This window comes from Pipra filicauda, unplaced genomic scaffold, assembly GCF_003945595.2.
Source record: "Pipra filicauda isolate LSUMZ 115617 unplaced genomic scaffold, ASM394559v2 scaffold978_size42200_pilon, whole genome shotgun sequence".
In the NCBI taxonomy this organism is placed as follows: domain Eukaryota; kingdom Metazoa; phylum Chordata; class Aves; order Passeriformes; family Pipridae; genus Pipra; species Pipra filicauda.
The window spans coordinates 1-25,710 of record NW_024105173.1 but is presented as its reverse complement, the minus strand read 5'-3'; the positions used below and the strand labels follow the sequence as shown (position 1 = coordinate 25,710).

Sequence of the window (25,710 nt, the reverse complement as noted above, 5' to 3'; positions counted from 1 at the left end):
CAATACAAGCCTTGGCAAAAAGTGTCACCCTGTCATCCCTGGACTAAGAGCGATATATTTTCATGGCTAAACACCTTGGAGAGGGCCCAGAGACCTCCCAGGAAGAGGTTTGGAGACCTCAAGCACATGACCAATATATAAGGACTGAAAGCCCTTGGCCCAGTGGTGTGGAGCCTGAGGAAAGAACAGGAGAAGCCTGAAAGGGTTTGAAGGGGAGCTGGGGAGGTCCAGACTGGCCACAAGGAGAAAGGAGTTTCTCTCTGAGGGCAGTACTGTGGTGCAACACGTCCCCCAGAAGGAGTCTGGGTCAGCCCCACTCTGAATTATAAGGAAGAGCCAGGGAGAATGGAAAGATGTCAGTGCGGGAAGGTGCCAGTGAGGTGGGGCAGTCGGGAGGATGATGACAGCCTGCAGGGAAAGAGGTGCAGGGGATGAACACTGTAGGAGAGCCTGGGCTAGAGAGGGCAGAGGGATGTGGAGAAACTGAAAGGCCCTGACAGAGCCAACTTCTCCATTCCTTTGGCCATGGCTGCTGTCTCTGCCACTTATTCCAAAAATCCAGGTACTGGGAAATGCATAAATAGTCAGGAGACAAAGGAGCTAACTAAAAAAATAAGCTTTTATTTGAATAAAGGGGTGAGTTCACTAAACAAACCTCAGCGAGGTCTCTCAGCTTGGTGGAGGTTGCAGCCCCCTTTTATCCCCTTTGCCCGGAGCGCGGGTTTCTCCCCATTGCTCAGTCGGCAGAGATACTCCAGGGTTACAGCCCTCCCGACACGCATACAATGTGTCCCCCATTATGTGTTTACTGGGTGGCCCTGAAGGTCACTGACACTGTTCAAGATGGCCTTCAAATGGAGGACATGGCCACATGATCCTTCTCTGCTGCTGATGGGTCCCCTTGTCTCTGGGCAAACTGCACCTCTGTGACAACACAACCAGGAACTTGTTCCTTCTTACTGCTAAGCCAACTGTGACTACACTACAGACTTTGCAACTTATTCCTACTAGCCAGAGGTCCATGAGCAGCTTCATGCCAGGGAGAAGCTCTACAAGTGCTTGTAATGTGGGAAAAGCTCCCACCTGATCTGCCACCAGCACATCCACAGGGGAAATGGCCCTACAAGTGACCCGAGTGTGGGAAGAGGTTTCAGACCAGCTCCAATCTCCTCGTGCATCCTCGTGCACAGGGGAGAGGCCCTTCTGCTGCACTGACTGTGGGAAGAGCTTCAACAGCCTCGTCATCCAATGGCATATCCACAGAGGGGAGAGGCCCTACAAGTGTGGGGAGTGTTGGAAGACCTTAATCCATAGGGGTGCCTTGTCCAGACACCAGCGGACCCACTGGTGAGGGAAGCCCTATGAGTGCCATGACAGTGGGAAGAGCTTTGATTCCCACCTCCAAATGGTTTGATTGCACCCCAAGGTTACTTGATTCCCCAACCCCCCAAAACCCACCTGTAGGGTATCAACAATAACAGAAGGGGGTCTGCTCTTCAAGAGGGACAATGTCAGGGTTGAAAACAAGTCTGTGGGAAGGCAGGCAGAGTTAAACAAGTCACTGTAAGTCTGTAAATGCTGAATCATCATGGTGTGATGCAGGGCAGCCAATTGTGATATACGTTTATGAAAAAACACCAATGGTAGTTTAACATGTATGTTGTGCCCAGGGCTATAAGAGTCAGTGTTCTGTTCCAATAAAGGTTCTTTCCTCTCCTGTCTTGTTGCTTGGAAGTAGACTGTCTGCATATTTTCTTTTATTGACCGCCACAACAATAACAGGACAAGAGAAAGGAGTTGGGGAATTGTCCTGGAAGTCTGGTCTGGTGGGCTTGGAGCACTGGGTGGGCATTTCTTGAGAGCTGTGGTGGCCCCCGCCTGCTTGGGCTGGGATGTCACTTCATGCTGAGCCTCATTTGATGGAGGTGTGTCCAGAGGCAGCCCGGCTCCAGGCTGAAGCAAAAAGCCAGAGCGGGTGATGCGGGAGCTGCTCCAGCGCCTACCGCAGCCTGCGGCCCAGTGGGAGCGTCCCGGGCCCTGCCCCGGGGCGCCCTGAGGCGGGGCAGTGCCCACTCCCGCCGGCCGCCCTCACAAGGCCCAGGCCGCCTCCTTCCCACAAGGCCCAGCAGGGCCCCCTCACACCTGCCCCGCCCTGCCCTGTCCCGCCCGGCCCCACCGTGCCCGGTGGCCTCTGTCACACCCCACGCTGACGTGCTGAGCCTTCCACCAGCCATTGTGACGCCACAGGCGCCAGTCGGGCACGGCTTTGTTGGTGCCCACAGCCGGCGCCCAGAGCTGCTGTAGCCTCTCGGGGAGCAGCAGCACATCCCGTTCTGGGAGCATTGCGCGCCTGCATCGCCGTCTTGGCAGCTGCAGGCCACGACCGCTGCGCAGGGCGACCTCGTCTGCCTTGTGCTTTCTACCCCGTGCCCGTCCTTATTCTCACCCTTGTCCCCTTTGTCACCCTCCCCCTAAACCTCGCCCTCGTCCCATTCCTCATCCCCACTTGGCTCCCGGCAGCCCGCCGGGGGCTTCTTGCACTCCTGCTGCTGGGAGCTGCAAGCAGGGCCATGCCGTGGCTTCTGAGCAAGAAGCGACGGCAGTCGCCCTCCAGCAGCAGCAGTGGGCAGCCCTGGGCTGCCACCAGCTCCAGCAGCGCCTCCCAGCTCCGGGAGCAGGGGCTGGGCAGGCTGCACCGCGCGGCCGCCCGCGGGGACCTGGGCTGGCTGAGGCGCTGGCGCTGGTACATGAAGGTAGTCGGCATCGACAGGCCAGACCAGGAGATGCGGTGAGTTCTGGGCCACGCTGATGGCACAACTTGGCTGCTCCTGAGCCAAGCTGCAGTAGTCCTCGGCAGCCCTCTCTTAGGGATAAGGCTTGAAAAATGAGATTTGCCCTGTCAGCTGGGAGAGGGAACTCTTGAGCTTTTCACTGCTCGGAGCTGCCGGCCGGGCTCCAGCGCTGTTGGAAAGGCGTGTTGCCCACCTGCCGCTTGGCCGTGGTCTCTCTGCAGGGCTGTTCTGCAGCTGCTCAGCCGTCACCTGTTCTCTTCTGCCCTCTGGCTGGTCAGCGCAGCATTGCAGCAGCAGCAGCAGCAGCAGCAGGAGGAGCAGAGTCGGAGCAGGGTCCCCAGGGTGCTGGGTAGAGACACAGCTTGGGCTCGTCCTTTGTCTGTCTGGGTTAAGAGCGTCTGTTTAATTTTTAGGACACCTCTGCATCTGGCTTCGGCCAATGGCCATGCAGATGTCGTGAGATATCTGCTAAGAAAGAACAGCCAGCCCAACCTCGCTGACAGCTTCAAGAGAACGGCCCTGATGAAGGTGTGTGGAATGCCTTCTGAGCTTGGAGGTGGGGCTTAGTGCTGGGGTGTTAAAGGGGAGGTGTCTGGCAGGATTCCTTGCAGTGCAGGGCCATAGAAACACACCTATTGCAATGGGCACGGCACAGCCTCTGTTAGCTGATCTTTGCAGATGGTCTTCTATGGCAGCACTCAGGAGCTGAGGGAGTTGTGGGAGAGGGGGATGGATGTAAAAGTTGGAAGTCTTTCCCTTTTGGTGTGTTGTTGCCAGGCAGTCCAGCAGGAGCAGGAAGAATGTGTTGCTGTTCTGCTGGAACACGGTGCCGACCCCAATCTGGCAGACGCGGACGGCAACACTGCCCTTCACCTGGCTGTCCTGTCTAAAAACACAGCTGTAGCAGGGCTGTTACTGGAGCATCATGCCAAGAGTGATGCTCAGAACCAGGTAACCTTGGCATGTGGGTAAAGCTGCTCTTTCCAAGAGCTGCAGAGCTTGTCTGTGTCTTTCTAATGGGGATTCTTTCTCCTTTTAGTGGGGATTTACCCCCTTGAAACTTGCAGCCTTGCAACAGCATGAGGAGATTGTGGAGTGCCTTGTGAAAAAAGCAGCTGTCAGGCACGCTCAAGGCCAGTGGGAAAGGTGAGGGCTTTGTCAAAAGAGCACCCGGGCCTTCTGGGTGGTCTGCAAGTGTGAGTGAGACGAGGGGCGTGGCAATGAGCTGGGCAAAAGAAGGAGGAGCCCCGTGAAAGCAGTTCCCTGGGTGACTGGTAAATGCAGGTCTGCACTTGGCTGCTCTCGTAGCTTTGGGGCTCTCACCCTTTGCCCGCTGAGGTCTGCAAGAAAGCCTTGTCTGTGGTGCCCTTCCCCCCCACAGAGCCAGAGCCATGGGGAAACTTGCCAGTAGCTCAGCAGCGTGGCTGCTCTGCAGGCCAGGGGGGTTTAAGGCACGGCAGAGTTGGTGCGTGAAGTGCTCTGAAGGGAAGCGTTGGGGGAAAGAGAAGCAACACTGTCCCAGGGGACACGAGGGGCTCCGAGCGCACCGAAGGAGAAAACTTGCTGCCATGGAGATGGTCAGGGGGTCGAAGGGCTTGCCCCGGGAGTTTGTGCAGCCGCATCGGTGGGGCCTTTGAAGAGCAGTGCAAGGAGCCCTGAAGAGCACGGCCTGAGCTGGTAGTTGAGGCTGCTTCAGGGAGGCCCCTTCTAAGAGAAATTCTCCAGTGCTTGCATGGACTTGGCTTTGCTTTCCCGGAGCTTGTAGGAAAGGGGGGAAGAGGTCTTTTGGGAGCAAGCAGGGGAAAAATGATGCAGGATGAGACATGTTTCCGATGAACTTTTGGATGCTTTAGGACTGCTCTTGTGGTTCCTGGAAGCCATGAGGCTCACCTGGAGGAAGATAATCTGCGCTTGCAGGAGGAGTTGGACAGGGCTGACGTGGAGGTATGGAAAGCCTGTCCCCACAGGGATAAACCTGGGGGTGCTTGTTACTTCCTCTCCATCACAAAAAGGGACAAAACAGTATTCTGGGAGCCACTATGACAGAGACCTAAGGAAGCAGTAGTTCCATCGGGTTTTGATCTGCCTCTGTCCCTCCGGCCCCCTGCCCCACAACCCGCCATGCTGAGGCAGAGCTGCCTCTCCTTAGGGTTTCACTCCTTACCACTCAGGGGGGCTGGGGTTCCTGTCTTTCTGCTCCATTGGAGGTCTTCCTGCTTTAAGAAGACTCCCCACGCAGCCCTGGCTCCATTCTCGACTCCAGGGGAGGTCTGTGGAGCAGTTCACCTGGCTGCCTTTGCTGAAATGGTGGTCATCAGTTCGTCAGTGATGCCACCCTTCCTGGCCCCACCCCACTGAAGCAGAACTGCCTCTCCTCAGGCATCCACTGCTTCCTGCTCAGGGGCTGCTGGGTGTTGTGGACGACGGGAAAGTATCACACGATCACAGTATTGATCATGACTAATCCAACTTTATTGCTGTAAGCTCCATGCTTATAAAGGCTAATAATTAGGCTCATTAATATTCCAAATACAAGCTCATCATTGGCTCCCAATTACCTAAGTTATATTTGCGCAAATGCTGCCTCTTTCTCATGGCTATAGTTACTTTATTTACTATTTGCTACTTTCTCTACCTTTCCCATCCTGTTGCTCTAATTTTTCTATCACGTATGCAGTTTCTTAAACAATACAGCTTCACAGCAGACAATGCAGCCTTGCAGTTTCTTAAACAAAGCAGTTTCACAAACACACTGATCAGTGACCTTCTAATAGTTTTCTTGCTTTAGCGTGAGACCAGCGGTATAGAATCTTTAATGTGTCCTCTCTCTACCAACCAGGTTTCTGTAATATCTTCCACACTTCCCCCGCTCTGTTTAGACAATGTTAAAAACACGTCACTCATTGCCTTTGTTAGCATGTTTTGAATGCATCTAAAAGCACAAGGAACAATGCATAAAGCAGCCAGCAGTATTAGCAAAAGCAAAATTGCTTGTTTAGTGATCTCCGCAAGCCATGGTCCTAAACCTAATTTTGCTAGCTATCCCTTAATGGGATCTTTTTGAACTTCAAAGTCATTCAGGTGACTTTGCATTTCTCTGAGTTTCTGGTAGATGGACTGAGAGTGATCAGAGAGATTCATACAACACATGCCTTCAAATTCTTCACATCCATGCCCCTGAGCCAGCAATAGAAAATCTATGGCTGCTCTGTTTTGTAAAACAGCATGCCTTATTTCATCAGAGTCATGAGCCAATTCTCCCAGAATTTTCGAAGTTCTATTCATTTGATTTCTTGCCCAACAAGCTGTTCTTTGGACAAGAACCAGGCTCTTTTTTGTTCCAAAGGGGGCAAATATGGATGCAAAAAAATTTGCTGTAGGGACATTGTGCAGTCTACTGGTAATTATGGGACATGTCAGTCCTAATAATGCTTCTTGAAGACCCTCATTAGTACATAGGTACCAATCAAGATCATTTTTCTGCATTGGTAATCGTATACGTGCAGGCTCTTGAGCATCAATTTGTAACACACGCTCTCGACCCTTTTTTATCAGGGCTGCCAACATTTCAATTTTTTGTAAAAGTGTTTTAGGCTGTTGTATGCTAGTTGATAACCATTCTAAAACCCCTATATCCTCCTCCGTTTCTGTTTGTGATTGTGTAATAGCACCTAAAATGTATCGTTTGTCAGCCCAAAAGGTAAGTTCTAAAGGTAATTCCCATTGTCTTCTCCGAACACGGCCCTGAGTGACACAATCTAAAATTTGTTGGAGTATGAGTTGTTGGTGCTTTGTGACAGTAATTTTGGTTGTTGGGTCTGTTCCTTTTAATAGGGGTCGCAATTCAGCTAAAAGGTCAGCAGGGATTCCCACAACAGGGCGTAACCACTGTAAATCCCCAAGAAGTTTTTGTGTATCATTCACAGTGCACAATTTTGATTGAAATACCAATTTCTGTGGGATAACAGCATGTCGAGAGATAGTCCACCCCAAATATCTCCATGGTTCTGTCGTTTGAATTTTTTCATCTGCTATTATTAACTTATATTGTTCCAAATGTCTGCGAATTATTTGTATTTGTTCGGGTACAAACTCCTCAGGCTGGCAAAACAATATATCATCTACGTAGTGATAAATTATACAATCTGGCCATCTGCGTCGTAGGGCTTGTAATGCATTATCCACATATAGCTGACACAAAGTTGGACTGTTCCTCATCCCTTGTGGTAATACTGTCCATTCAAATCGTTGGTCAGGTCTTTCTCTGTTAATAGCAGGTAATGTAAAAGCAAAACGTTTAGTATCCCGAGGGTGCAATTGAATTGTAAAGAAACAATCCTTTAAGTCTACAATCAGTAAGGACCAATCCATGGGAAGCATTGCAGGATTTGGTAGTCCAGGCTGTAAAGCCCCCATGGCTTCCATTTGTGAGTTAACTGCTCTTAGATCATGCAATAATCGATATTTTCTAGACTTTTTCTTTATTACAAATATAGGTGTATTCCAGGGACTAGTAGAAAGTTTTAAGTGTCCTTGATCAATTTGTTCTTGTACTAATTCATGAGCAGTTTCCAAGCTTTCCCGTTTTAAAGGCCATTGCTTAACCCATACTGGAGTATCAACAATCCAAGTAATGGGAATTGGGAAAGACCAAGCAATGGCTATTCCCCCAAAGGGTAATCATTGGAGAGTTTCATCCCAATTTGTGTCAAAACATCTCTCCCGATTAAGCATTGTACTGTTGGTGGAAGCTGGACAACAGACAGGACAGCACTGGCCACACGACCTTCCACCTCGATGTTCACAGTAGGAGTCCGCATAGCAATTGAGGCACCCCCAATGCCAGTCACAGTTGTAGTAGCAGGTTACAGAGGCCAGTGTCTAGGCCAACAATGAGGAGCTATTATACTGGAATCAGCTCCTGAATCTAGTAAAGCATCCAGTGTTTTTGTTTGATCTTTCCATATAATTGTGACTTTATGTTTTGGCCTCTCACTTAAATCCAGTGTCAGTAAGGTAAGTCCTCTTGTAGAACCAAATCCACGATCTCCACGTTGCATCAGTTGTCGGTCGTTGGTTAAAGGTTTTGCTAACTGTGGCAGGGGTATTAATTGAGCAATACGTTGTCCTTTAGGAATCCTTAAAGGTGGAAAAATAGTATATGCCATAACCATTATCTGTCCAGTATAGTCAGCATCAATTAATCCAGGCAGCACAAATAATCCAGCAAGGCTAGCCGACAATCTGCCAATCAACAGTGCCCCAAATGCTTGTTTATTTATTACCAAAGGCCCGTAGATACCAGTAGGAATCTTTTGAGGTTGGGTGGATAGCAAAGTGACTTCTAGTGTCGTGGCCAGATCCAATCCGAGGCTACCGGCTGTGGCAGGTTGCAATCCGAAAGCATTGGCTGAGGTTGTGGTTGTGGCAGGTTGCAGCTGTTCTCCTGTCCGTGGAATGGATTGTTCGGTGAAAAGTTGCTGGCTGGGGTTATCTGTGCTGCAGCGACTACTTGTGTCTGAGCGCGGCCACTGCAATTCTTCGCGCTCTGCCGTGAGTTTCCCGACCGGTTCCGACAAACAGAAGTGTTGTGGGTGGAGTTCTGACACTGTTGGCACCAAATTCCTGTTGCTCGGCACTCTCTTCTGAAGTGTCCAGTAGCTCCGCATCGATAACACTTTGATCGAGTTTTTCCATCTGTGGAGTTATTAGCCTTTCCCTGGAGGGGTGCAAGAGCTGCTAACACTTGAATTTGGGAATTTTGAGCTTGTTCTTTAAGCTCCTTAACTAAGTCCTGAGTCTGTTCTTTAAGCCCTTTAGTAAAATCCTGAATAGCATTGACTAAAAATGCATTCTCTCCTGTTGGTATTTGCAATACTTTGTCTAATAATTCTTCTATAGTCCAATAAGGACCTAATGTATTTATTACTTGTTTAACTATTGAGTTAGCATTTTGCAAAACACACTGCTTTAGCATGGTCCCCTTCATATAATCTGGGACCCCAGCTTTTGTGATAGCAGCTGTTAACTTGTCAACATATTCACCAAAAGATTCATTCCTTCCCTGTTTTAAGCTCATATATAATGGCACTCCCCCTGGCTCCTTGACCCTATTTAATGCTCTCCTTACAAGGTCCATGGCCTCTCTAATTTTATCTGCCCCAATGTGTACTTGTGCTTCGGTTCGTGAATATGGACCTGTTCCCATTAGTTCGTCTGCTGTAACGCCGTGTAAAGGATCCCCCGGTTGCCTGATCACAGCAACACTTTCATTAACATATGCTTGCCAATAAGCATTAAACAAAAGTTGCTGATGTTCTGTAAGTATCATTCTCGAAATGGAACGGAGATCTGAGGGTAGTAAAAGTTGAGTGGCCCAGAAATAATCTAACATTTGTTTAACAGGTTCTCCATGCAAACCAAATTCACTTACAGTGCTCCGCAGTTGTGCCAAAAGTTTCCAATCTAATGGAGTTATAGTGGCATTTAGCCCTCCCCCTGGCATTTGATTATAAATAACTGGAAATGCCATGCCCTCTGCCCCCTGCAATTCTTCTGACAGGCAATGTTTAGCAATCGCTGCCCATGTATCTCTCCTCTCTTTGGCTATGGCCCCCGCCGGGTCAGTGCTTGCCCCAGGGACAGGCATCACAGCATCTAAAGCAGGAGGAGGGGGTGCTGGTGGCTCCAGCAATGGATCAGCGTTATTGCTTAAAGGTTCTGCAGGGGCAGGAGGGTCGGGAGGGGTTGCAGGAGGGGGAGCCGTATTTTCATTAGGAGGGGGGGCAGACGGCTGTGCTGGGAGCATAACTGATTGAAATGCAGGGGGAGTCGGGGAAATAGAGAACCAGTCTCTGTTGTGTTGCTGCATACCTCGAGCTTGCTCAGCAGCTCGTTTTTCTGCCTCATGTTGTAACAATGTATCATTCACAACTTTCCAAAACTTTCCCAGCTTTTTTGCAACTTTATCCTCTTCTAGAATGGCCTCACATATTTTATCTCCAAACTTTCGCCACTCTTCTAAAGAATGCACGGTATGCGGGTTGATAAAACACCCTTTTGCATACCCAAAAGCAAGCAATCCTGGTAATTCCTTTTTTAAATCTATATCTTTAATACCTTTTTTCTGCAAAAATTCAGAAAATAAACTATATGCTGCTTCCCTTTCCATTTTTTACCTATTTTTAGCGCGCTCTTGCAGCCTCCAGGGTCCGGCAGCACGTACGGTGGAACTCGTCCCAAGTGACGCTTTAAGGATCCGAAGTTGCAGTTGCCCACTTTTTGATCCGGGTCCGAAGTCGCAAATTCTGCCGACTTTTTGACCAGTTCCAGGTCCAAGTCACTCCTCAATTTGACTTTTTGACCAGCCTCGCTGCTAAGGCTCCGACACTATGCCATCCCAACCGTGGATTCCCCCGTTTCTTTAAATTATCACGTCAGAGGTCACCATTTGTTGTGGACGACGGGAAAGTATCACACGATCACAGTATTGATCATGACTAATCCAACTTTATTGCTGTAAGCTCCATGCTTATAAAGGCTAATAATTAGGCTCATTAATATTCCAAATACAAGCTCATCATTGGCTCCTAATTACCTAAGTTATATTTGCGCAAATGCTGCCTCTTTCTCATGGCTATAGTTACTTTATTTACTATTTGCTACTTTCTCTACCTTTCCCATCCTGTTGCTCTAATTTTTCTATCACGTATGCAGTTTCTTAAACAATACAGCTTCACAGCAGACAATGCAGCCTTGCAGTTTCTTAAACAAAGCAGTTTCACAAACACACTGATCAGTGACCTTCTAATAGTTTTCTTGCTTTAGCGTGAGACCAGCGGTATAGAATCTTTAATGTGTCCTCTCTCTACCAACCAGGTTTCTGTAATATCTTCCACAGCTGGGCGCCTCTCTCTGCACTACAGTGCGGGTCTTTCCCACTGAAGAAAACTCCCCGTGCTGCCCTGGTGCAATCCTGGGCTCCAGAGCACATGTGCCAGAGCACTTGGCCTCTGCCACTTGCCAGACGCCTTCCTTTAGGAAGATGAACTATTTCACTGGTCTTTTCCTGGAGTAGCAAGCAAGGGAATACAGGAAGTGTCCCAGGTGACCAAAAAGGACGGAGGGGCAGTGTCGGTGCTTAGAAGCGTGCTGTAGGAAAGCAGTGGAGGGATAGGAGAGGCTGCTGTAAAAGAGGACAAAGGCCTACAGTTTGTGTTCATGGGGTAGTAGAAGTGAAGCTTTGAAGGGACTTGAGTGGATTGCAGTTCTTTGGGCAGAGGGGATGCACACAGACATGCAGCACCTGAGTTCTTCAGCAACAACTGGCTCCTCTCTGGAAAAGCTCACCTGACAACTGTGGATTCTTCCCGTGATTTTACAGCTGCGGGAGGAGGAAGAAAAGCATCTTCAGTCTGAGCATCGTGTTTGTGACTTGAAGACTGCCTTGGATGACAAGGGAAGAGAAGTAATAACATCTTCCCAGAAACTGCAGGACCTCCCGTTGGCATCTTGCGAGACTAACATGACTGTAAAACAACTGGAAGAAGAGGCGCAAGAGTAAGAGAGTAACCCAGTGAAGCGAGGGGTCTGTGGCTTTGGGGGATTGGGTGGAAACAAGGGGAGAGTCAGTGGGATTTTGAAGGACACTTCTGCTGTGGCTTCTGTTCCTTAGCACAGTTTGTCTGGCATTGGATTTTCTGGTAATAAGAGCTGTATTTCTTCTTAAGCTTTGCAAGTGAAAAGAGCAGATTGGAAGGCACTGTCCAGCAGCCAAGCGATGGTGTTGAAGCCCTTCCGAGAGCCCTGCAAGCCTCTGCCTCAGTAAGCTGGTGCTAAATTTGCCTTTTTGTGACTCTTGAGTCTAGTTGCCTATTTGTGTGGGGAAAGTGTCAGATGAAGTTTTCCTGGAGAGCCTAGGGGAGCTCAGTTTCTGCCTTCTCCCCAGTAGAGGCTGCTCAGAAAGCAGCCTGGTCCTTTTGCCAGCTGCTACCCCGAGGGTATTTGCTGTGCTGGACACTGGAGGAATTCTTAGATTCTAAATGAGGAGTTTCATCCTGAGCTCCAAGGGAGCCGGAAGTATTGCTGCCAGGAGTGTCTCCCAAATTCTTAAGTAGGTCTAAAGTTTCTTCTTTCTGTCGGGGAATCTTTCAAGTGTTTTCTAGGCTGGTTTCCAGTAGAGGAGAGATACAGTTGCGATGGCCACCCCCTTGAGAAGTTTTCCCAGAATTCACTGCCTTTAGATGCCGCTGAGTTTCCTTTTCTGTTTTTTTTGTCCTGTATCCAGGGTGGTGAACTTTCCCAGCAGCTGGACATGGAGCCTAGAAGAGGCATGCCGCTCGAGGCTCAAAAGCAGGCTTTGCAAGGAGAGCTGTCCAGTCTGCGTGGGAAGTGTGAAAACCTGGAGAAGAGCAAATGGCAGCTGCAAGAAGAGGTGGCAGAACTCACTCATCATTTGGAGACTTTGGTGCTGGATGGCAGCCAAAGAGAAGAATGTAGAAAAGAGGTGGAGGAACGAGCTGACCAGGAAAGAAGTCAAAAGCTACAAGACGTCAGCCTCGTTTTGCAAGTAAGTGAATTTCTCCCCAGCGTCCACAGGCGCTACGTAAACTTCTGTTGTGGCCATGGGTTTTGGTGTTTTTCTTTTGCTCCTGTATTCTGTGGGTTAGCTTCTGTCTTTGCTGAAGGCAGTGGCAGAAGGCAATCTGGTTGGGCAGGAGTGCTGCCGTGGGTGTGTCACGTGCCGGCAGGTCCCTGAATGCAAAGGCTGCCCGAGGCAGACTGGCACTTTGCAGTGCTTGGGGGGGATCTCTGTGGGCTGCTCTGGTTCTCGCTGCTCATCCTTGAATGGGTTTGGCAACTTGCAGCTGTGATGGCCAGACCTAGAGGTGCTGCTTTGTCCTTGTAGGGGGGGAAGGTGCTCCGCAAAGGAGTCACTTAAATGACAGGGGTGGGGGTGAGGGGGTGGACGTGCTGCTGGGAGTGAGGAGGCAGAGCCGCCTCTCTGAGTAGGGCTGGGCCCTTGAAACTGGGTGCGTGCAGTTTTGTGCTGGGCAGAGCTCTCTTTTTCTTGTGGTGGTTGAAGGTGCACTGTCTCCTTCAGGCACAGGCCCGATTAGGACAAATCAGAGAGAGTCATTGTGATTCCGTGAGAATCCAGTTGGAAGACAGAATTAGAGGCCTCGAAAGTGAATTGGACAGGGTAAAAAGAACCCAACAAGAGAGTGCTTCTCGTAAAGAAGCAACGCAGGCAGAAATGACGATGTACAAAGACCTGTATCTGGAGGAAGTGAAAACCAGAAGATGCCTAGCCAAGAAAGTGGAAAGGTAAGTCCCTGCTTTTTTTGGAGTGGTAATAAGAGACTCCTTTTTCTTCCTGCATTTTCCTTGGAAATCCATCTTCTCCATCTGGCCAGCATTATTGCCCTCCATTGGCCAGCAGGGTCTGATGGAGTTGCCAAGACATTCTCCTTGATATTTGAAAAGTCGTGGCAGTCAGGCGAAGTCCCAGGTGATGGGAAAAAGGGAAACTCACTGTGCCCATCTTTGAAAGGGGTAGAAAGGAGGGCCCTGGGAGCTGCCAAGCTGAGTCCAGAGGAGGCCAGCAAGGTGGTTAGAAAGATGGAGCAGCTCTCCTCTGAGGAAAGGCTGGGTCAATTGCAATACTTCAGCCTGGAAAAGAGGAGGCTTTGGGGTGACCTACTGGTGGCCTTTCGGTGTGTGAAGGGAGCCTACAAGAAGGATGAAGAGAGTGCATTTCAAAGAGCATGTGGGGAGAGGACAAGGGGGAATGGCTTCAAACGGAAAGAGAGTAGGTTTAGATTTGATCCTAGGAAGAGATTGGTTCCTGTGAGGGTGGTGAGGACCTGCAACAGGTTGCCCAGAGAAGCTGTGGATGTCCCATGGCCGGAAGTGTTCAAGGCCAGGTTGGATGGGGTTGTGAACAACCTGGTCTCGTGGAAGGTGTCCCTGGCCACAGCAGGAGGCTTGGAACGAGATGATCTTTAAGGTCCCTGCCAAGCCAAGCCCTTCTAGGCTTGGATGCTGTCTGTGGCGTTTCTGTGAGACTGTGGGGGAAAGGCTGGTTGTTCCTGTGTTTCATGGTTTTCTTAACTAATTTGCTGTGCAGGTTGGAAAAGCTTCTGAGGCTAGAGAGGAGGAAAGTCAGGCTTAATGAAGAGAAAGAAAGCCAGTCCCAGTTGGAGGAAATGAAGAAGAGTTATTCTGAAAAGGTCAAGGAAGTTGACAGATTACGAAGAGAGGTGAGCCTGGCTCTGGGTGGGGCTTTTTGGTTGTTCCTTCTTTTGAAAGCTGGGAGATGCTTTCCCTCTATTTCTTGTCATGGTGATGATTTTTTTCCCTTGTCTGCATTTTGGGTGTGATGGGCTTTTCTTAATGCTCCTTCTGCTGTTGCAGTGGGAGATGACTCTAAGTAATCCGGAGGTAGTTCTCCTTCTGGGGAAAGATGGAAATGTTAAGGACAAAGCAGTAGGTGTAAGGGCTGATGGAGGCCAGGCTGTCCTGCAGAGGAAGGGCGAGGCGAGAGTGGCAACCAGCCTGGCAGGGTGCGTGAGCTGAGGGGCCAGGGAGCCGTGCCACAGGCCCTGAGCAGGAAGAGCAGAACAGGTCCGCTGACAGTGAGCGGGGTCAGCCAAGAGTGCAGATCCCCCGGCTGGGCCTGAGGGATGGGCAGGTCCTTGCAGGACATCACGTGCATGGGCTGAGAGCAGTGGGGCCCAGCTGAGGCCTGGCTGCAGCTTGAGGGAGGCTGTGACAGCGTCCTCTGGGTGTGACAGATGAATTGCTGCTCTGGGAGAGAGGGGAGGAACAGCGCTGTCAGTGGCAGGGCACGATCAGCCCCTGAGCCCTGTCTCAGGCAGGAGCTGAGCAGGAGGCACTTGAGGTTTTGCTTTTCTCAACAGTGTTGTTGCTGCCCAGGGCCCAATGAGGACAGGTGCCTCCCAGGGGAAAATCTGTCACTTATTGCTCACAGGGAGCTGTTTCAGCCCATCCTGTGGCGGGGAGCCAGAAGGACTGTTCCCAGCAGTGCTTTTGAGGCTGCTCTGCCTCTGCGGTAGTGACACGGAACCTCTCATCTCCTTCTCCACTGGTCGCTCGGATCCGTTGCTAAAGCGGCGTCTGTCAGCCACGCTTGGGTTTGGAAGGCATCGCTGTAGAATGGCTTCCTGCCTTTGCAGTGATTCCTTTGGAGTGCAGAAGCTTGGAGCAGTTTTGCAGGAGGAACTCGGAAAGGATGGGAAGCTGAGGAATCCTATGACAAATGATGGGAAAGCTGTTCTTGCTGGAAAAGAAGAGGCTGGTTGGACTTTGTTTCTAGTCCTGAGGCAGCAGATGATGAATATAGACTCCCTGGCCGCCCCCTTTTGAGGTCTTCCCAGAATTCACTGCCTTTCCATCCCGCCGAGTTCCTGTTTTTTTCTTTCTGCCTGCAGGTTGCTGAACTTTCCCAGCAGCTGGACAGGGAATGTCAAAAGTGCACGCAGCTGGAAGCCAAAAATCAAGATTTGCAAGACGAGCTGTCTACCCTGCGTGGGAAGTGCGAGAACCTGGAGATGGACAAATGCCAGCTGCAAGAAGAGCTGGCAAAACTCCGGCATCATTTGGAGACTGACTTGGTGGATCGCAGCCAACTGGAACAGTGGAAAAAAGAGGTGGAAGAGCAAGCCGACCGGGAACTCAGACAAAAACTCCAGGAAGTCAATGAGTTTTTGCAAGTAAGTGAATTTCTCCCCAGCGTCCACAGGCGCTACGTAAACTTCTGTTGTGGCCATGGGGTTTGGTGTTTTTCTTTTGCTCCTGTATTCTGTGGGTTAGCTTCTGTCTTTGCTGAAGGCAGTGGGAGAAGGCAATCTGGTTGGGCAGGAGTGCTGCCGTGGGTGTGTCACGTGCCGGCAGGTCCCTGAATGCAAAGGCTGCCCGAGGCAGACTGGCACTTTGCAGTGCTTGGGGGGTATCTCTGTGGGCTGCTCTGGTTCTCGCTGCTCATCCTTGAATGGGTTTGGCAACTTGCAGCTGTCATGGCCAGACCTAGAGGTGCTGCTTTGTCCTTGTAGGGGGGAAAAGGTGCTCTGCAAAGGAGTCACTTAAATGACAGGGGTGGGGGATGCTCTTCTTGTCTTTGAAGAATCCTTTTCGCTGTGCTCTGTCCTACAGATACAGTGTGTCTTCCTTAGTAGCTTTGAATAAGAGTGCTAGTTTGGTCTTCTTTCCCACTGCAAAGAATTGTTTGCCTTGGTAGCTGCTGGGTTCTGCCTTGATTGCTGCTGGGAGTGAGGAGGCAGAGCCGCCTCTCTGAGTAGGGCTGGGCCCTTGAAAGTGGGTGTGTGCAATTTTGTGCTGGGCAGAGCTCTCTTTTTCTTGTGGTGGTTGAAGGTGCACTGTCTCCTTCAGGCACAGGCAGCCCACCAGGACACATTAGAAAAAATCCGAAGCAGTCATCTGGACTCCCTGAAAAACCAGTTAGAAGAGAGAATTAGAGATCTTGACCGTGCACTGGGAAGGATAAGAAGCAACCAAGCAGAAAGACCTTTTCAAAAAGAATCCACCCAGGCAGAAGTGGAAAAGTATAAAGAGCTGTATGTGGTGGAAGCAAAAAGCAGAAAAAGCCTAGCCAAGAGACTGGAAAGGTAAGTCCCTGCTTTTTTGGACTGCTACTAAGAGACTCCTTTTTCCTCGTGCATTTTCCTTCTTAAATCCCTTTTCTACATCTGGCCAGCGTCAGGTGTGAAAGCAGAACGTGGCATCTTTGTGGGGAAAGTTCCTTAAGACCTTGCCTTCATCAGACCTGTCTTCCTTTCTCTTTAGAGTTCCAGCAGTAACAGCACAGTAGCGCCACTCTGGCATTGCTGGTGTCTTTTTCAAGTTGCTGCTGTTTTAGCAGGCAGTCTTTTTGCCAGTCTCTAATCTCCTCATCCCGTGGGGGAGAGAAAAGACGAATCTTGTGCCCTTTCCTGTTTGAACGAGGAGAGGCCTCTCGGAGAAGAGAGTTGGATTCTGTGAATCCAAACTAAGAAGGCTCTTGTTTGGCTTCTGTTTTGGTAGCGGGTCTGAGGGTTGAGCTTTCCTTGAGAAAACCAGGGTAGGCCAGAGTTCTTCTGGAGGTGACACTGTCTGCTCCTTGCACTTGATTTCTTAGAAACAGGCCCTGGGAACAAGCTCCGATCAAAGGATGTGCTGGGTTTGGACGCTCTTCATGCCCTTGGCTTTTAGAAGCGGGGTAATAGTGAAGGCCGTGGAGGGTAACTTTGCGAAAGCCTTCCTGCCAAAGATGACTCTGTGTGTGCTTGTGAATGTTTCAGAGCTAATGAGAGACTTGCAGAGGCCAACACCAAGCTCCTTTGGGAGCGCCACAGAAGCAGATCTGCAGTCCCAAGCAGTGCCGTCATCGGACACCTGACTGCAAGTCCACTTCTGGATTCAACTGGCCTGGGACGTCATGGCATCAGTTTGGGACCGAGCAGAAGCCTGGGTCTCAGGCATCTGTGGTAAAGTGGAAGACTTCTGGTCATCAGGTTTGTCCAAATTTTCCAGAGTGGTCCAAGGCCCAAAAATACGGAACTGGAAGCAATGAGCTGTGGAACTCCATTCTTTGACAAGAGAAACCGTGGGAAAGAGCACTGTGGCGCAGGAACCTCCCCCCTAAGTTCTCCACTAAATTGACACGGAGGGTGTGTGTGACCTATTTGAAATGGCTGATGTCACCGTGAGTGCCAAATGCCACCAGACATCTGTGAGACACCTTTTTCTTCATCAGTAATCTTCGTTCTAGCAGTTTCTTCCCTGGACCTTGCTTTAATATGTTACTCTGGATAGGAGGCATTTGCTGGTGTAGTTCCTGCTACGTCTTCCTCCATGAAACAGCAGAGCTCCCTACTCCTTGGGAAGTCTTCACGGCCTTCTAATTTTGCAGCAATGCTGCAAGCTCTGCAATACCGCTGGTCCGAGTATGCCCTGTAGTCAGCAGTCAGTGTGATAGCACATCCCTGCCAGAATGCAGAGCATGATAGCAGGAGACGTGGAAACCACCCGCCAGGAGTTGTAATCAGCGGGACAGGCGCGTAGCATGGGATTGAGGCATGGGCAAGCAGGAGGCTTGGAAGCGGATGATCTTTAAGGTCCCTTTAAGGTCCCCTTTTGGGGTTTTCCCGGAATTCACTGCCTTTCCATCCCGCTGAGTTCTTTTTTTGTTCTTTCTGTCTGCAGGTTGCTGAACTTTCCCAGCAGCTGGAGAGGGAATGTCAAAAGCGCACGCAGCTGGAAGCCACAAGTCAGGGTTTGCAAGACGAGCTGTCTAGCCTGCGTGGGAAGTGGGAAAACCTGGAGAAGAGCAAATGCCAGCTGCAAGAAGAGCTGGCAAAGCTCCAGCCTCATTTGGAGACCAGTGTGGTGGATGGCAGCCAGATCATGGCTAGGCTTGGCCAATGAAGATTTGGAAGGGCTCTCCCCACATTTGCTACAAGCGTGCTGGTGGCTAAAGAGGCCAATGCGAGACAGACAAGATGGGTTGCAAAAGGCACAGCAGAAAGACTCCTTGGATGGGATCGGCAAGACACGATTCTTTCTGCGTTGTCTTCTCTCTTCGATGGTGATCCTGCGTGCGTTCTCAAAGGAAGCAGCAGCGTTAGAGACAGTGTGTCTGCAGACCTCTCGATTGGAGGCCAGAGTAGACCAGTGCTGGAGACCAATGTGGCCAAGGCTGAGATGTTGCTTCAGGGAGTCCTCGTGTCTCCTTTTGCGGGCTCCTCTCTTGCGGCAGCCAGTGGCAAGTTTGCCATAGATCACGATCTTAGGGAGGCGGTAGTCCTCCATCCTGGAGACGTGCCCTGCCCAACGCAGCTGTGTTCTCAGCAACATGGCCTCAATGCTGGTAATTGCTGCCTGTTGTAGAACGGACGTATTAGTTCCGTAATCTGAGTAGCGGATGTTTAGGATTGTACGGAGACAGTGTTGATGGAAGCGTTCGAGGAGTCGCAGGTGGTGGCGGTAAATGAGCCATGATTCGGACCCATCTGAGAGAGTAGACAGCACTATGGCTCTGTAAACCCTGATCTTTGTACTTTTCTTCAGTTGTTTATTTACAAGGACTCCCCGAAACAACCTCTCAGCCTTGGCCATATTGATCAACATAACTGGTCTACTCTGGCCTCCAGTCGGGAGGTCTGGAGACACACTACCTTTAACGCTGCTGATGCTTTTGAGAAAGCACGCAGGATCACTCTTGAGGAGAAAAGACAACGCAGAAAGAATCATGCCTTGCAGAATATATCTCCTAAGGAGTCTTTCTGCTGTGCCTTTTGCAACCGGCCGTGTCTATCTCGTGTTGGCCTTTTTAGCCACCAACGCGCTTGTAACAGACGTGGGTAGATCCCTTCCCAAATCTTCGTTCGCGAAACCTGGCCATGATGATGATGATGATTATTTCGCCAGACTCTTTTATGGAGTCTTCCGAAAGCTCTCGATGCCTTTGGTAACCTGTTTTCTCCCCTAGTAGGGGCAGCATCCAATTCATTCTTCACGGGTTGTTGTGTAATGGACTGAATTGCTGAGTCTTGACCTACACGGTTGGTCCTGAAAAGAGTCTGAAAGTGTTCAGAGCATCGATTTAGAACGGCGGTTTCACCTGTGAGAAGCATTTGACCATCTGCGCTGAGTAGAGGGCTTTGGGCCTGGTCTGTCGGTCCATATGCTGTTTTCAAGGCCTCCTAGAATCCTCTGTGATCACCCGTATCTGCGCATAACTGAATTTTTCCTGCTAGATTGATCCACCCCTTGTTTTGGATGTCACGAAGTTGCTGTTGGAGGTTGCTGCCTGCGAGACGAAAGGCCGCTTTTCTTCCATGAGCAGATGGCTGAGCAAGGTGTGCTCGGTGGGCAGTTCTCTTTTTCCTCCACAAATCCTGGATCTCTTGATTGTTTTCATCCAAGCAGCCCTTGTTCTTCTTGAAGGAGAAGCCTAAGGATCCTTCAGAGGACTGCAGGATGCTATTTTCCATAGGTTGCCCAAATGATTCAGGAGAGGGATCTATGGAATGATCCTGGAGCCTAGTTTGAAGGTTTGCCTGAAAGCTGTCTCTCCCTTTAGCTGATTGAAGATCTTTAACTTGGAATCTCCTGCTCGGAATACCGGCCCTTTTAGGTTTGAACTTAAGGTTGAAGTGAAGTTTACAGCCAAACAGAACAATAGAAAAGGGATGTGGAAGAACGAGCCGAGCAGGAAATAAGACCAAAACTACGAGTCTGGTTCTCTACTCAACTGGGCTGGAACATCTTGTCAACAATTTGAGTCTGAACAATCTCAGTCTGTGAGGAGGCTCTTGGCTCCCGCTAGGTGTTCTTATGCCAACTTGGTCTTGAATAAACTGAAGAGTCTAGTAGGTGTCCTTGTTTTCTTCTGTTGCCCCTGCCGGCTTTGCTTCTGCCATTCCCCGATCCCAAGGCTGTCCCCTCTTCTTCCCTCTGCTTGCCTCTGGGACAGGTGGGGACCTGTCCAGCTTGGGCAGAAAGGGCCTGGCTGCCAGAACTGTCCCGACATTTGAGGAGAACTGCTGCGTTTGGTGACAGAATTGGAGCTCTTTGGACCTAGGTGGGAGGGATGAGGAGAGTCCTATTTTTGAAGGTTTATTAAGGCTTTCTTCCTGGGCCGGGAGTTTAGACTTCTCTCTCTGCCCTTGGTCTGAGTGCAAATCAGTGCGGCAGAAATCTTCAAGGCTGAAAGAGAAGCCAGACCTGAAGGCCGAGCCAGAGCTCTCCTCTGCTCCCTTCAGCTCTGCTCACAGCTGCATCTTCAGCCCATCCCAGAGGCCAGGCAAATGCGTCCCCTTCCTCCGTGAAGGCTTGAAGCACAGTCGTGTTAAGATCCTGGCCTACAGGTGAGCTATTGCTACTACTGGGTTGCCAGAGTCTTCCAGTGCTTTTGAGCCCTCCTCTTTGTGTTCTGGGCAGAAGATAATGGGTGAGCTTGTGGTAGCCATAAAACACAGGCAACTCCCTGATCCTGTGGGAAGCGGATGGGTTTGTAGCCCGCTGTAAGAGGGAAAGTTGGGAAGGATGCTGAAGCTGAAACCATACACCGTTGAAATCTCAACCCAAACAATCTCTATTCCCAAGAGGTGGCCAACAAAAGGAAAAAACCCCAAGAGAGAGGAAGGAGGAGAAAAATAAGCCCTCAGTACGACTCCCCCAGTTGCCCAGGTGTTGCTTCTGAAGTTATCTTCCCGACCCAGAAGGCCTAGAATTGCCCAGAGCAGAAGCTGCATTCTGGGAGAGTCGGCAGGCTCACAAGATAGCGGGCGTGCCCGCCAAAGGCAACGTTGTCCTTTGATGTGAAGCTTGCGTCTGCCGAGCACGAGCCATCCGCTTTTTATCCAATTGATTGGCGATGTCCACCTGGGCAGGTGTGGTTAGCACCGCCCAGCCAGAGGCCTTCGGTCCCTCCCAACGTTCTGGAAGCGGTGCCCCTTCTGCACACGCATGTGTCCTTTGGAATCCCCCCCGCGCTTGCGCGCTGTACTTCAGGGGGTCTTTTCTAAATGAGTCTGGGGGCGTACTCCATCACCCTCCTGTTCCCTTTTTTCTTCAAATGCCCTTGGAAGGCAATCAGGCAATAATAAGACACCAATTAATTGTAGTTTGTCCAAAACACTTCCTTCAAGGACGAAGTTGCCGTTTCTCAGTGCTTGTTTTCTCCTAAGTTGGCAGGAAAAGGATAGACCCTCCCAGGCGGTTGGGCCAAAGAGAGACCAAAAGTATCGACATCTAATTAAGCCCCGATACACCCGCAAAGAAAAAGGGAAATTTCTTCAGCCCGCTTGCGGTCCATTGTAACGTCCCTCCCCTGAGCAAGCTGGTGCAGAAGTTGTGGGCCTTCACTTGGTGTTGTCATTGGACCAAGTGGGACAAGATGTGTTTGAAAGTTTCTTGCTGCCCTGCTGTGTGCTGCCTGTTGGCTGGTGGAGCATCAGAGCAGAAACTGACTGTTGGCATCTGGCAAAGCAGCAGGTGAGAGCAGTTGCAAGGGGGAGGGGGGGCGAGGTGTCTGCTCTTCAAGAGGGACAATGTCAGGGTTGAAAACAAGTCTGTGGGAAGGCAGGCAGAGTTAAACAAGTCACTGTAAGTCTGTAAATGCTGAATCATCATGGTGTGATGCAGGGCAGCCAATTGTGATATACGTTTATGAAAAAACACCAATGGTAGTTTAACATGTATGTTGTGCCCAGGGCTATAAGAGTCAGTGTTCTGTTCCAATAAAGGTTCTTTCCTCTCCTGTCTTGTTGCTTGGAAGTAGACTGTCTGCATATTTTCTTTTATTGACCGCCACAACAATAACAGGACAAGAGAAAGGAGTTGGGGAATTGTCCTGGAAGTCTGGTCTGGTGGGCTTGGAGCACTGGGTGGGCATTTCTTGAGAGCTGTGGTGGCCCCCGCCTGCTTGGGCTGGGATGTCACTTCATGCTGAGCCTCATTTGATGGAGGTGTGTCCAGAGGCAGCCCGGCTCCAGGCTGAAGCAAAAAGCCAGAGCGGGTGATGCGGGAGCTGCTCCAGCGCCTACCGCAGCCTGCGGCCCAGTGGGAGCGTCCCGGGCCCTGCCCCGGGGCGCCCTGAGGCGGGGCAGTGCCCACTCCCGCCGACCGCCCTCACAAGGCCCAGGCCGCCTCCTTCCCACAAGGCCCAGCAGAGCCCCCTCACACCTGCCCCGCCCTGCCCTGTCCCGCCCGGCCCCACCCTGCCCCGTGGCCTCTGTCACACCCCACGCTGACGTGCTGAGCCTTCCACCAGCCATTGTGACGCCACAGGCGCCAGTCGGGCACGGCTTTGTTGGTGCCCACAGCCGGCGCCCAGAGCTGCTGTAGCCTCTCGGGGAGCAGCAGCACATCCCGCTCTGGGAGCATTGCGCGCCTGCATCGCCGTCTTGGCAGCTGCAGGCCACGACCGTTGCGCAGGGCGACCTCGTCTGCCTTGTGCTTTCTACCCCGTGCCCGTCCTTATTCTCACCCTTGTCCCCTTTGTCACCCTCCCCCTAAACCTCGCCCTCGTCCCATTCCTCATCCCCACTTGGCTCCCGGCAGCCCGCCGGGGGCTTCTTGCACTCCTGCTGCTGGGAGCTGCAAGCAGGGCCATGCCGTGGCTTCTGAGCAAGAAGCGACGGCAGTCGCCCTCCAGCAGCAGCAGTGGGCAGCCCTGGGCTGCCACCAGCTCCAGCAGCGCCTCCCAGCTCCGGGAGCAGGGGCTGGGCAGGCTGCACCGCGCGGCCGCCCGCGGGGACCTGGGCTGGCTGAGGCGCTGGCGCTGGTACATGAAGGTAGTCGGCATCGACAGGCCAGACCAGGAGATGCGGTGAGTTCTGGGCCACGCTGATGGCACACCTTGGCTGCTCCTGAGCCAAGCTGCAGTAGTCCTCGGCAGCCCTCTCTTAGGGATAAGGCTTGAAAAATGAGATTTGCCCTGTCAGCTGGGAGAGGGAACTCTTGAGCTTTTCACTGCTCGGAGCTGCCGGCCGGGCTCCAGCGCTGTTGGAAAGGCGTGTTGCCCACCTGCCGCTTGGCCGTGGTCTCTCTGCAGGGCTGTTCTGCAGCTGCTCAGCCGTCACCTGTTCTCTTCTGCCCTCTGGCTGGTCAGCGCAGCATTGCAGCAGCAGCAGCAGCAGCAGCAGCAGGAGGAGCAGAGTCGGAGCAGGGTCCCCAGGGTGCTGGGTAGAGACACAGCTTGGGCTCGTCCTTTGTCTGTCTGGGTTAAGAGCGTCTGTTTAATTTTTAGGACACCTCTGCATCTGGCTTCGGCCAATGGCCATGCAGATGTCGTGAGATATCTGCTAAGAAAGAACAGCCAGCCCAACCTCGCTGACAGCTTCAAGAGAACGGCCCTGATGAAGGTGTGTGGAATGCCTTCTGAGCTTGGAGGTGGGGCTTAGTGCTGGGGTGTTAAAGGGGAGGTGTCTGGCAGGATTCCTTGCAGGGCAGGGCCATAGAAACACACCTATTGCAATGGGCACGGCACAGCCTCTGTTAGCTGATCTTTGCAGATGGTCTTCTATGGCAGCACTCAGGAGCTGAGGGAGTTGTGGGAGAGGGGGATGGATGTAAAAGTTGGAAGTCTTTCCCTTTTGGTGTGTTGTTGCCAGGCAGTCCAGCAGGAGCAGGAAGAATGTGTTGCTGTTCTGCTGGAACACGGTGCCGACCCCAATCTGGCAGACGCGGACGGCAACACTGCCCTTCACCTGGCTGTCCTGTCTAAAAACACAGCTGTAGCAGGGCTGTTACTGGAGCATCATGCCAAGAGTGATGCTCAGAACCAGGTAACCTTGGCATGTGGGTAAAGCTGCTCTTTCCAAGAGCTGCAGAGCTTGTCTGTGTCTTTCTAATGGGGATTCTTTCTCCTTTTAGTGGGGATTTACCCCCTTGAAACTTGCAGCCTTGCAACAGCATGAGGAGATTGTGGAGTGCCTTGTGAAAAAAGCAGCTGTCAGGCACGCTCAAGGCCAGTGGGAAAGGTGAGGGCTTTGTCAAAAGAGCACCCGGGCCTTCTGGGTGGTCTGCAAGTGTGAGTGAGACGAGGGGCGTGGCAATGAGCTGGGCAAAAGAAGGAGGAGCCCCGTGAAAGCAGTTCCCTGGGTGACTGGTAAATGCAGGTCTGCACTTGGCTGCTCTCGTAGCTTTGGGGCTCTCACCCTTTGCCCCCTGAGGTCTGCAAGAAAGCCTTGTCTGTGGTGCCCTTCCCCCCCCCAGAGCCAGAGCCATGGGGAAACTTGCCAGTAGCTCAGCAGCGTGGCTGCTCTGCAGGCCAGGGGGGTTTAAGGCACGGCAGAGTTGGGGCGTGAAGTGCTCTGAAGGGAAGCGTTGGGGGAAAGAGAAGCAACACGGTCCCAGGGGACACGAGGGGCTCCGAGCACACCGAAGGAGAAAACTTGCTGCCATGGAGATGGTCAGGGGGTCGAAGGGCTTGCCCCGGGAGTTTGTGCAGCTGCATCGGTGGGGCCTTTGAAGAGCAGTGCAAGGAGCCCTGAAGAGCACGGCCTGAGCTGGTAGTTGAGGCTGCTTCAGGGAGGCCCCTTCTAAGAGAAATTCTCCAGTGCTTGCATGGACTTGGCTTTGCTTTCCCGGAGCTTGTAGGAAAGGGGGGAAGAGGTCTTTTGGGAGCAAGCAGGGGAAAAATGATGCAGGATGAGACATGTTTCCGATGAACTTTTGGATGCTTTAGGACTGCTCTTGTGGTTCCTGGAAGCCATGAGGCTCACCTGGAGGAAGATAATCTGCGCTTGCAGGAGGAGTTGGACAGGGCTGACGTGGAGGTATGGAAAGCCTGTCCCCACAGGGATAAACCTGGGGGTGCTTGTTGCTTCCTCTCCATCACAAAAAGGGACAAAACAGTATTCTGGGAGCCACTATGACAGAGACCTAAGGAAGCAGTAGTTCCATCGGGTTTTGATCTGCCTCTGTCCCTCCGGCCCCCTGCCCCACAACCCGCCATGCTGAGGCAGAGCTGCCTCTCCTTAGGGTTTCACTCCTTACCGCTCAGGGGGGCTGGGGTTCCTGTCTTTCTGCTCCATTGGAGGTCTTCCTGCTTTAAGAAGACTCCCCACGCAGCCCTGGCTCCATTCTCGACTCCAGGGGCGGTCTGTGGAGCAGTTCACCTGGCTGCCTTTGCTGAAATGGTGGTCATCAGTTCGTCAGTGATGCCACCCTTCCTGGCCCCACCCCACTGAAGCAGAACTGCCTCTCCTCAGGCATCCACTGCTTCCTGCTCAGGGGCTGCTGGGCGCCTCTCTCTGCACTACAGTGCGGGTCTTTCCCACTGAAGAAAACTCCCCGTGCTGCCCTGGTGCAATCCTGGGCTCCAGAGCACATGTGCCAGAGCACTTGGCCTCTGCCACTTGCCAGACGCCTTCCTTTAGGAAGATGAACT

At 51.5% G+C, this 25,710-nt stretch overlaps 3 protein-coding genes across 4 annotated transcripts; all 3 read left to right on the top strand.

Annotated features, from left to right (window-relative positions):
- The first annotated feature begins 2,333 nt into the window (after nt 1-2,333).
- On the top strand, nt 2,334-13,122 carry LOC120322495 (ankyrin repeat domain-containing protein 26-like). Its single transcript, XM_039377940.1, has 9 exons — nt 2,334-2,788; nt 3,206-3,320; nt 3,570-3,743; nt 3,832-3,938; nt 4,646-4,736; nt 11,176-11,351; nt 11,522-11,615; nt 12,079-12,360; nt 12,895-13,122. Exons 1-9 carry the CDS (start codon nt 2,571-2,573, stop codon nt 13,120-13,122), a joined length of 1,485 nt encoding a protein of 494 aa, XP_039233874.1. The 5' UTR covers nt 2,334-2,570.
- Nucleotides 13,123-13,998: 876 nt separating this feature from the next.
- On the top strand, nt 13,999-18,293 carry LOC120322497 (ankyrin repeat domain-containing protein 26-like). 2 transcript variants are annotated; one of them, XR_005562254.1, is made up of 5 exons: nt 13,999-14,053; nt 15,245-15,526; nt 16,203-16,438; nt 17,111-17,926; nt 18,015-18,293. XR_005562254.1 is itself a non-coding variant. In XM_039377942.1 (5 exons), the coding sequence occupies exons 1-4, from the start codon at nt 14,000-14,002 to the stop codon at nt 17,298-17,300; spliced, it is 762 nt and encodes a 253-aa protein (XP_039233876.1). In that variant the 5' UTR covers nt 13,999; the 3' UTR covers nt 17,301-17,323; nt 18,015-18,293. The 2 variants fall into 2 exon arrangements, 1 of the variants encoding a protein (XP_039233876.1); XM_039377942.1 differs by having other exon boundaries at nt 17,111-17,323.
- Nucleotides 18,294-22,690: 4,397 nt separating this feature from the next.
- On the top strand, nt 22,691-25,096 carry LOC120322494 (ankyrin repeat domain-containing protein 7-like; the record flags this gene model as incomplete). The annotated part of the gene is made up of 5 exons (XM_039377939.1): nt 22,691-23,145; nt 23,566-23,680; nt 23,930-24,103; nt 24,192-24,298; nt 25,006-25,096. Coding segments are annotated over exons 1-5 (705 nt in total), but the record flags the coding sequence as incomplete, so codon positions are not given.
- Between the last annotated feature and the right edge of the window lie 614 nt (nt 25,097-25,710).

Coding starts and splice junctions, on each gene's coding strand:
- LOC120322495 (XM_039377940.1), top strand. CDS start 2,571: ATGCCGTGGCTTCTGAGCAAGAAGCGACGGCAGTCGCCCTCCAGCAGC. Junction 3,321..3,569: donor AGAGAACGGCCCTGATGAAG/GTGTGTGGAATG, acceptor TGTTGTTGCCAG/GCAGTCCAGCAGGAGCAGGA. Junction 3,939..4,645: donor GCTCAAGGCCAGTGGGAAAG/GTGAGGGCTTTG, acceptor TGGATGCTTTAG/GACTGCTCTTGTGGTTCCTG.
- LOC120322497 (XM_039377942.1), top strand. CDS start 14,000: ATGAAGAAGAGTTATTCTGAAAAGGTCAAGGAAGTTGACAGATTACGA. Junction 15,527..16,202: donor AAGTCAATGAGTTTTTGCAA/GTAAGTGAATTT, acceptor TGTCTCCTTCAG/GCACAGGCAGCCCACCAGGA. Junction 16,439..17,110: donor CTAGCCAAGAGACTGGAAAG/GTAAGTCCCTGC, acceptor TGAATGTTTCAG/AGCTAATGAGAGACTTGCAG.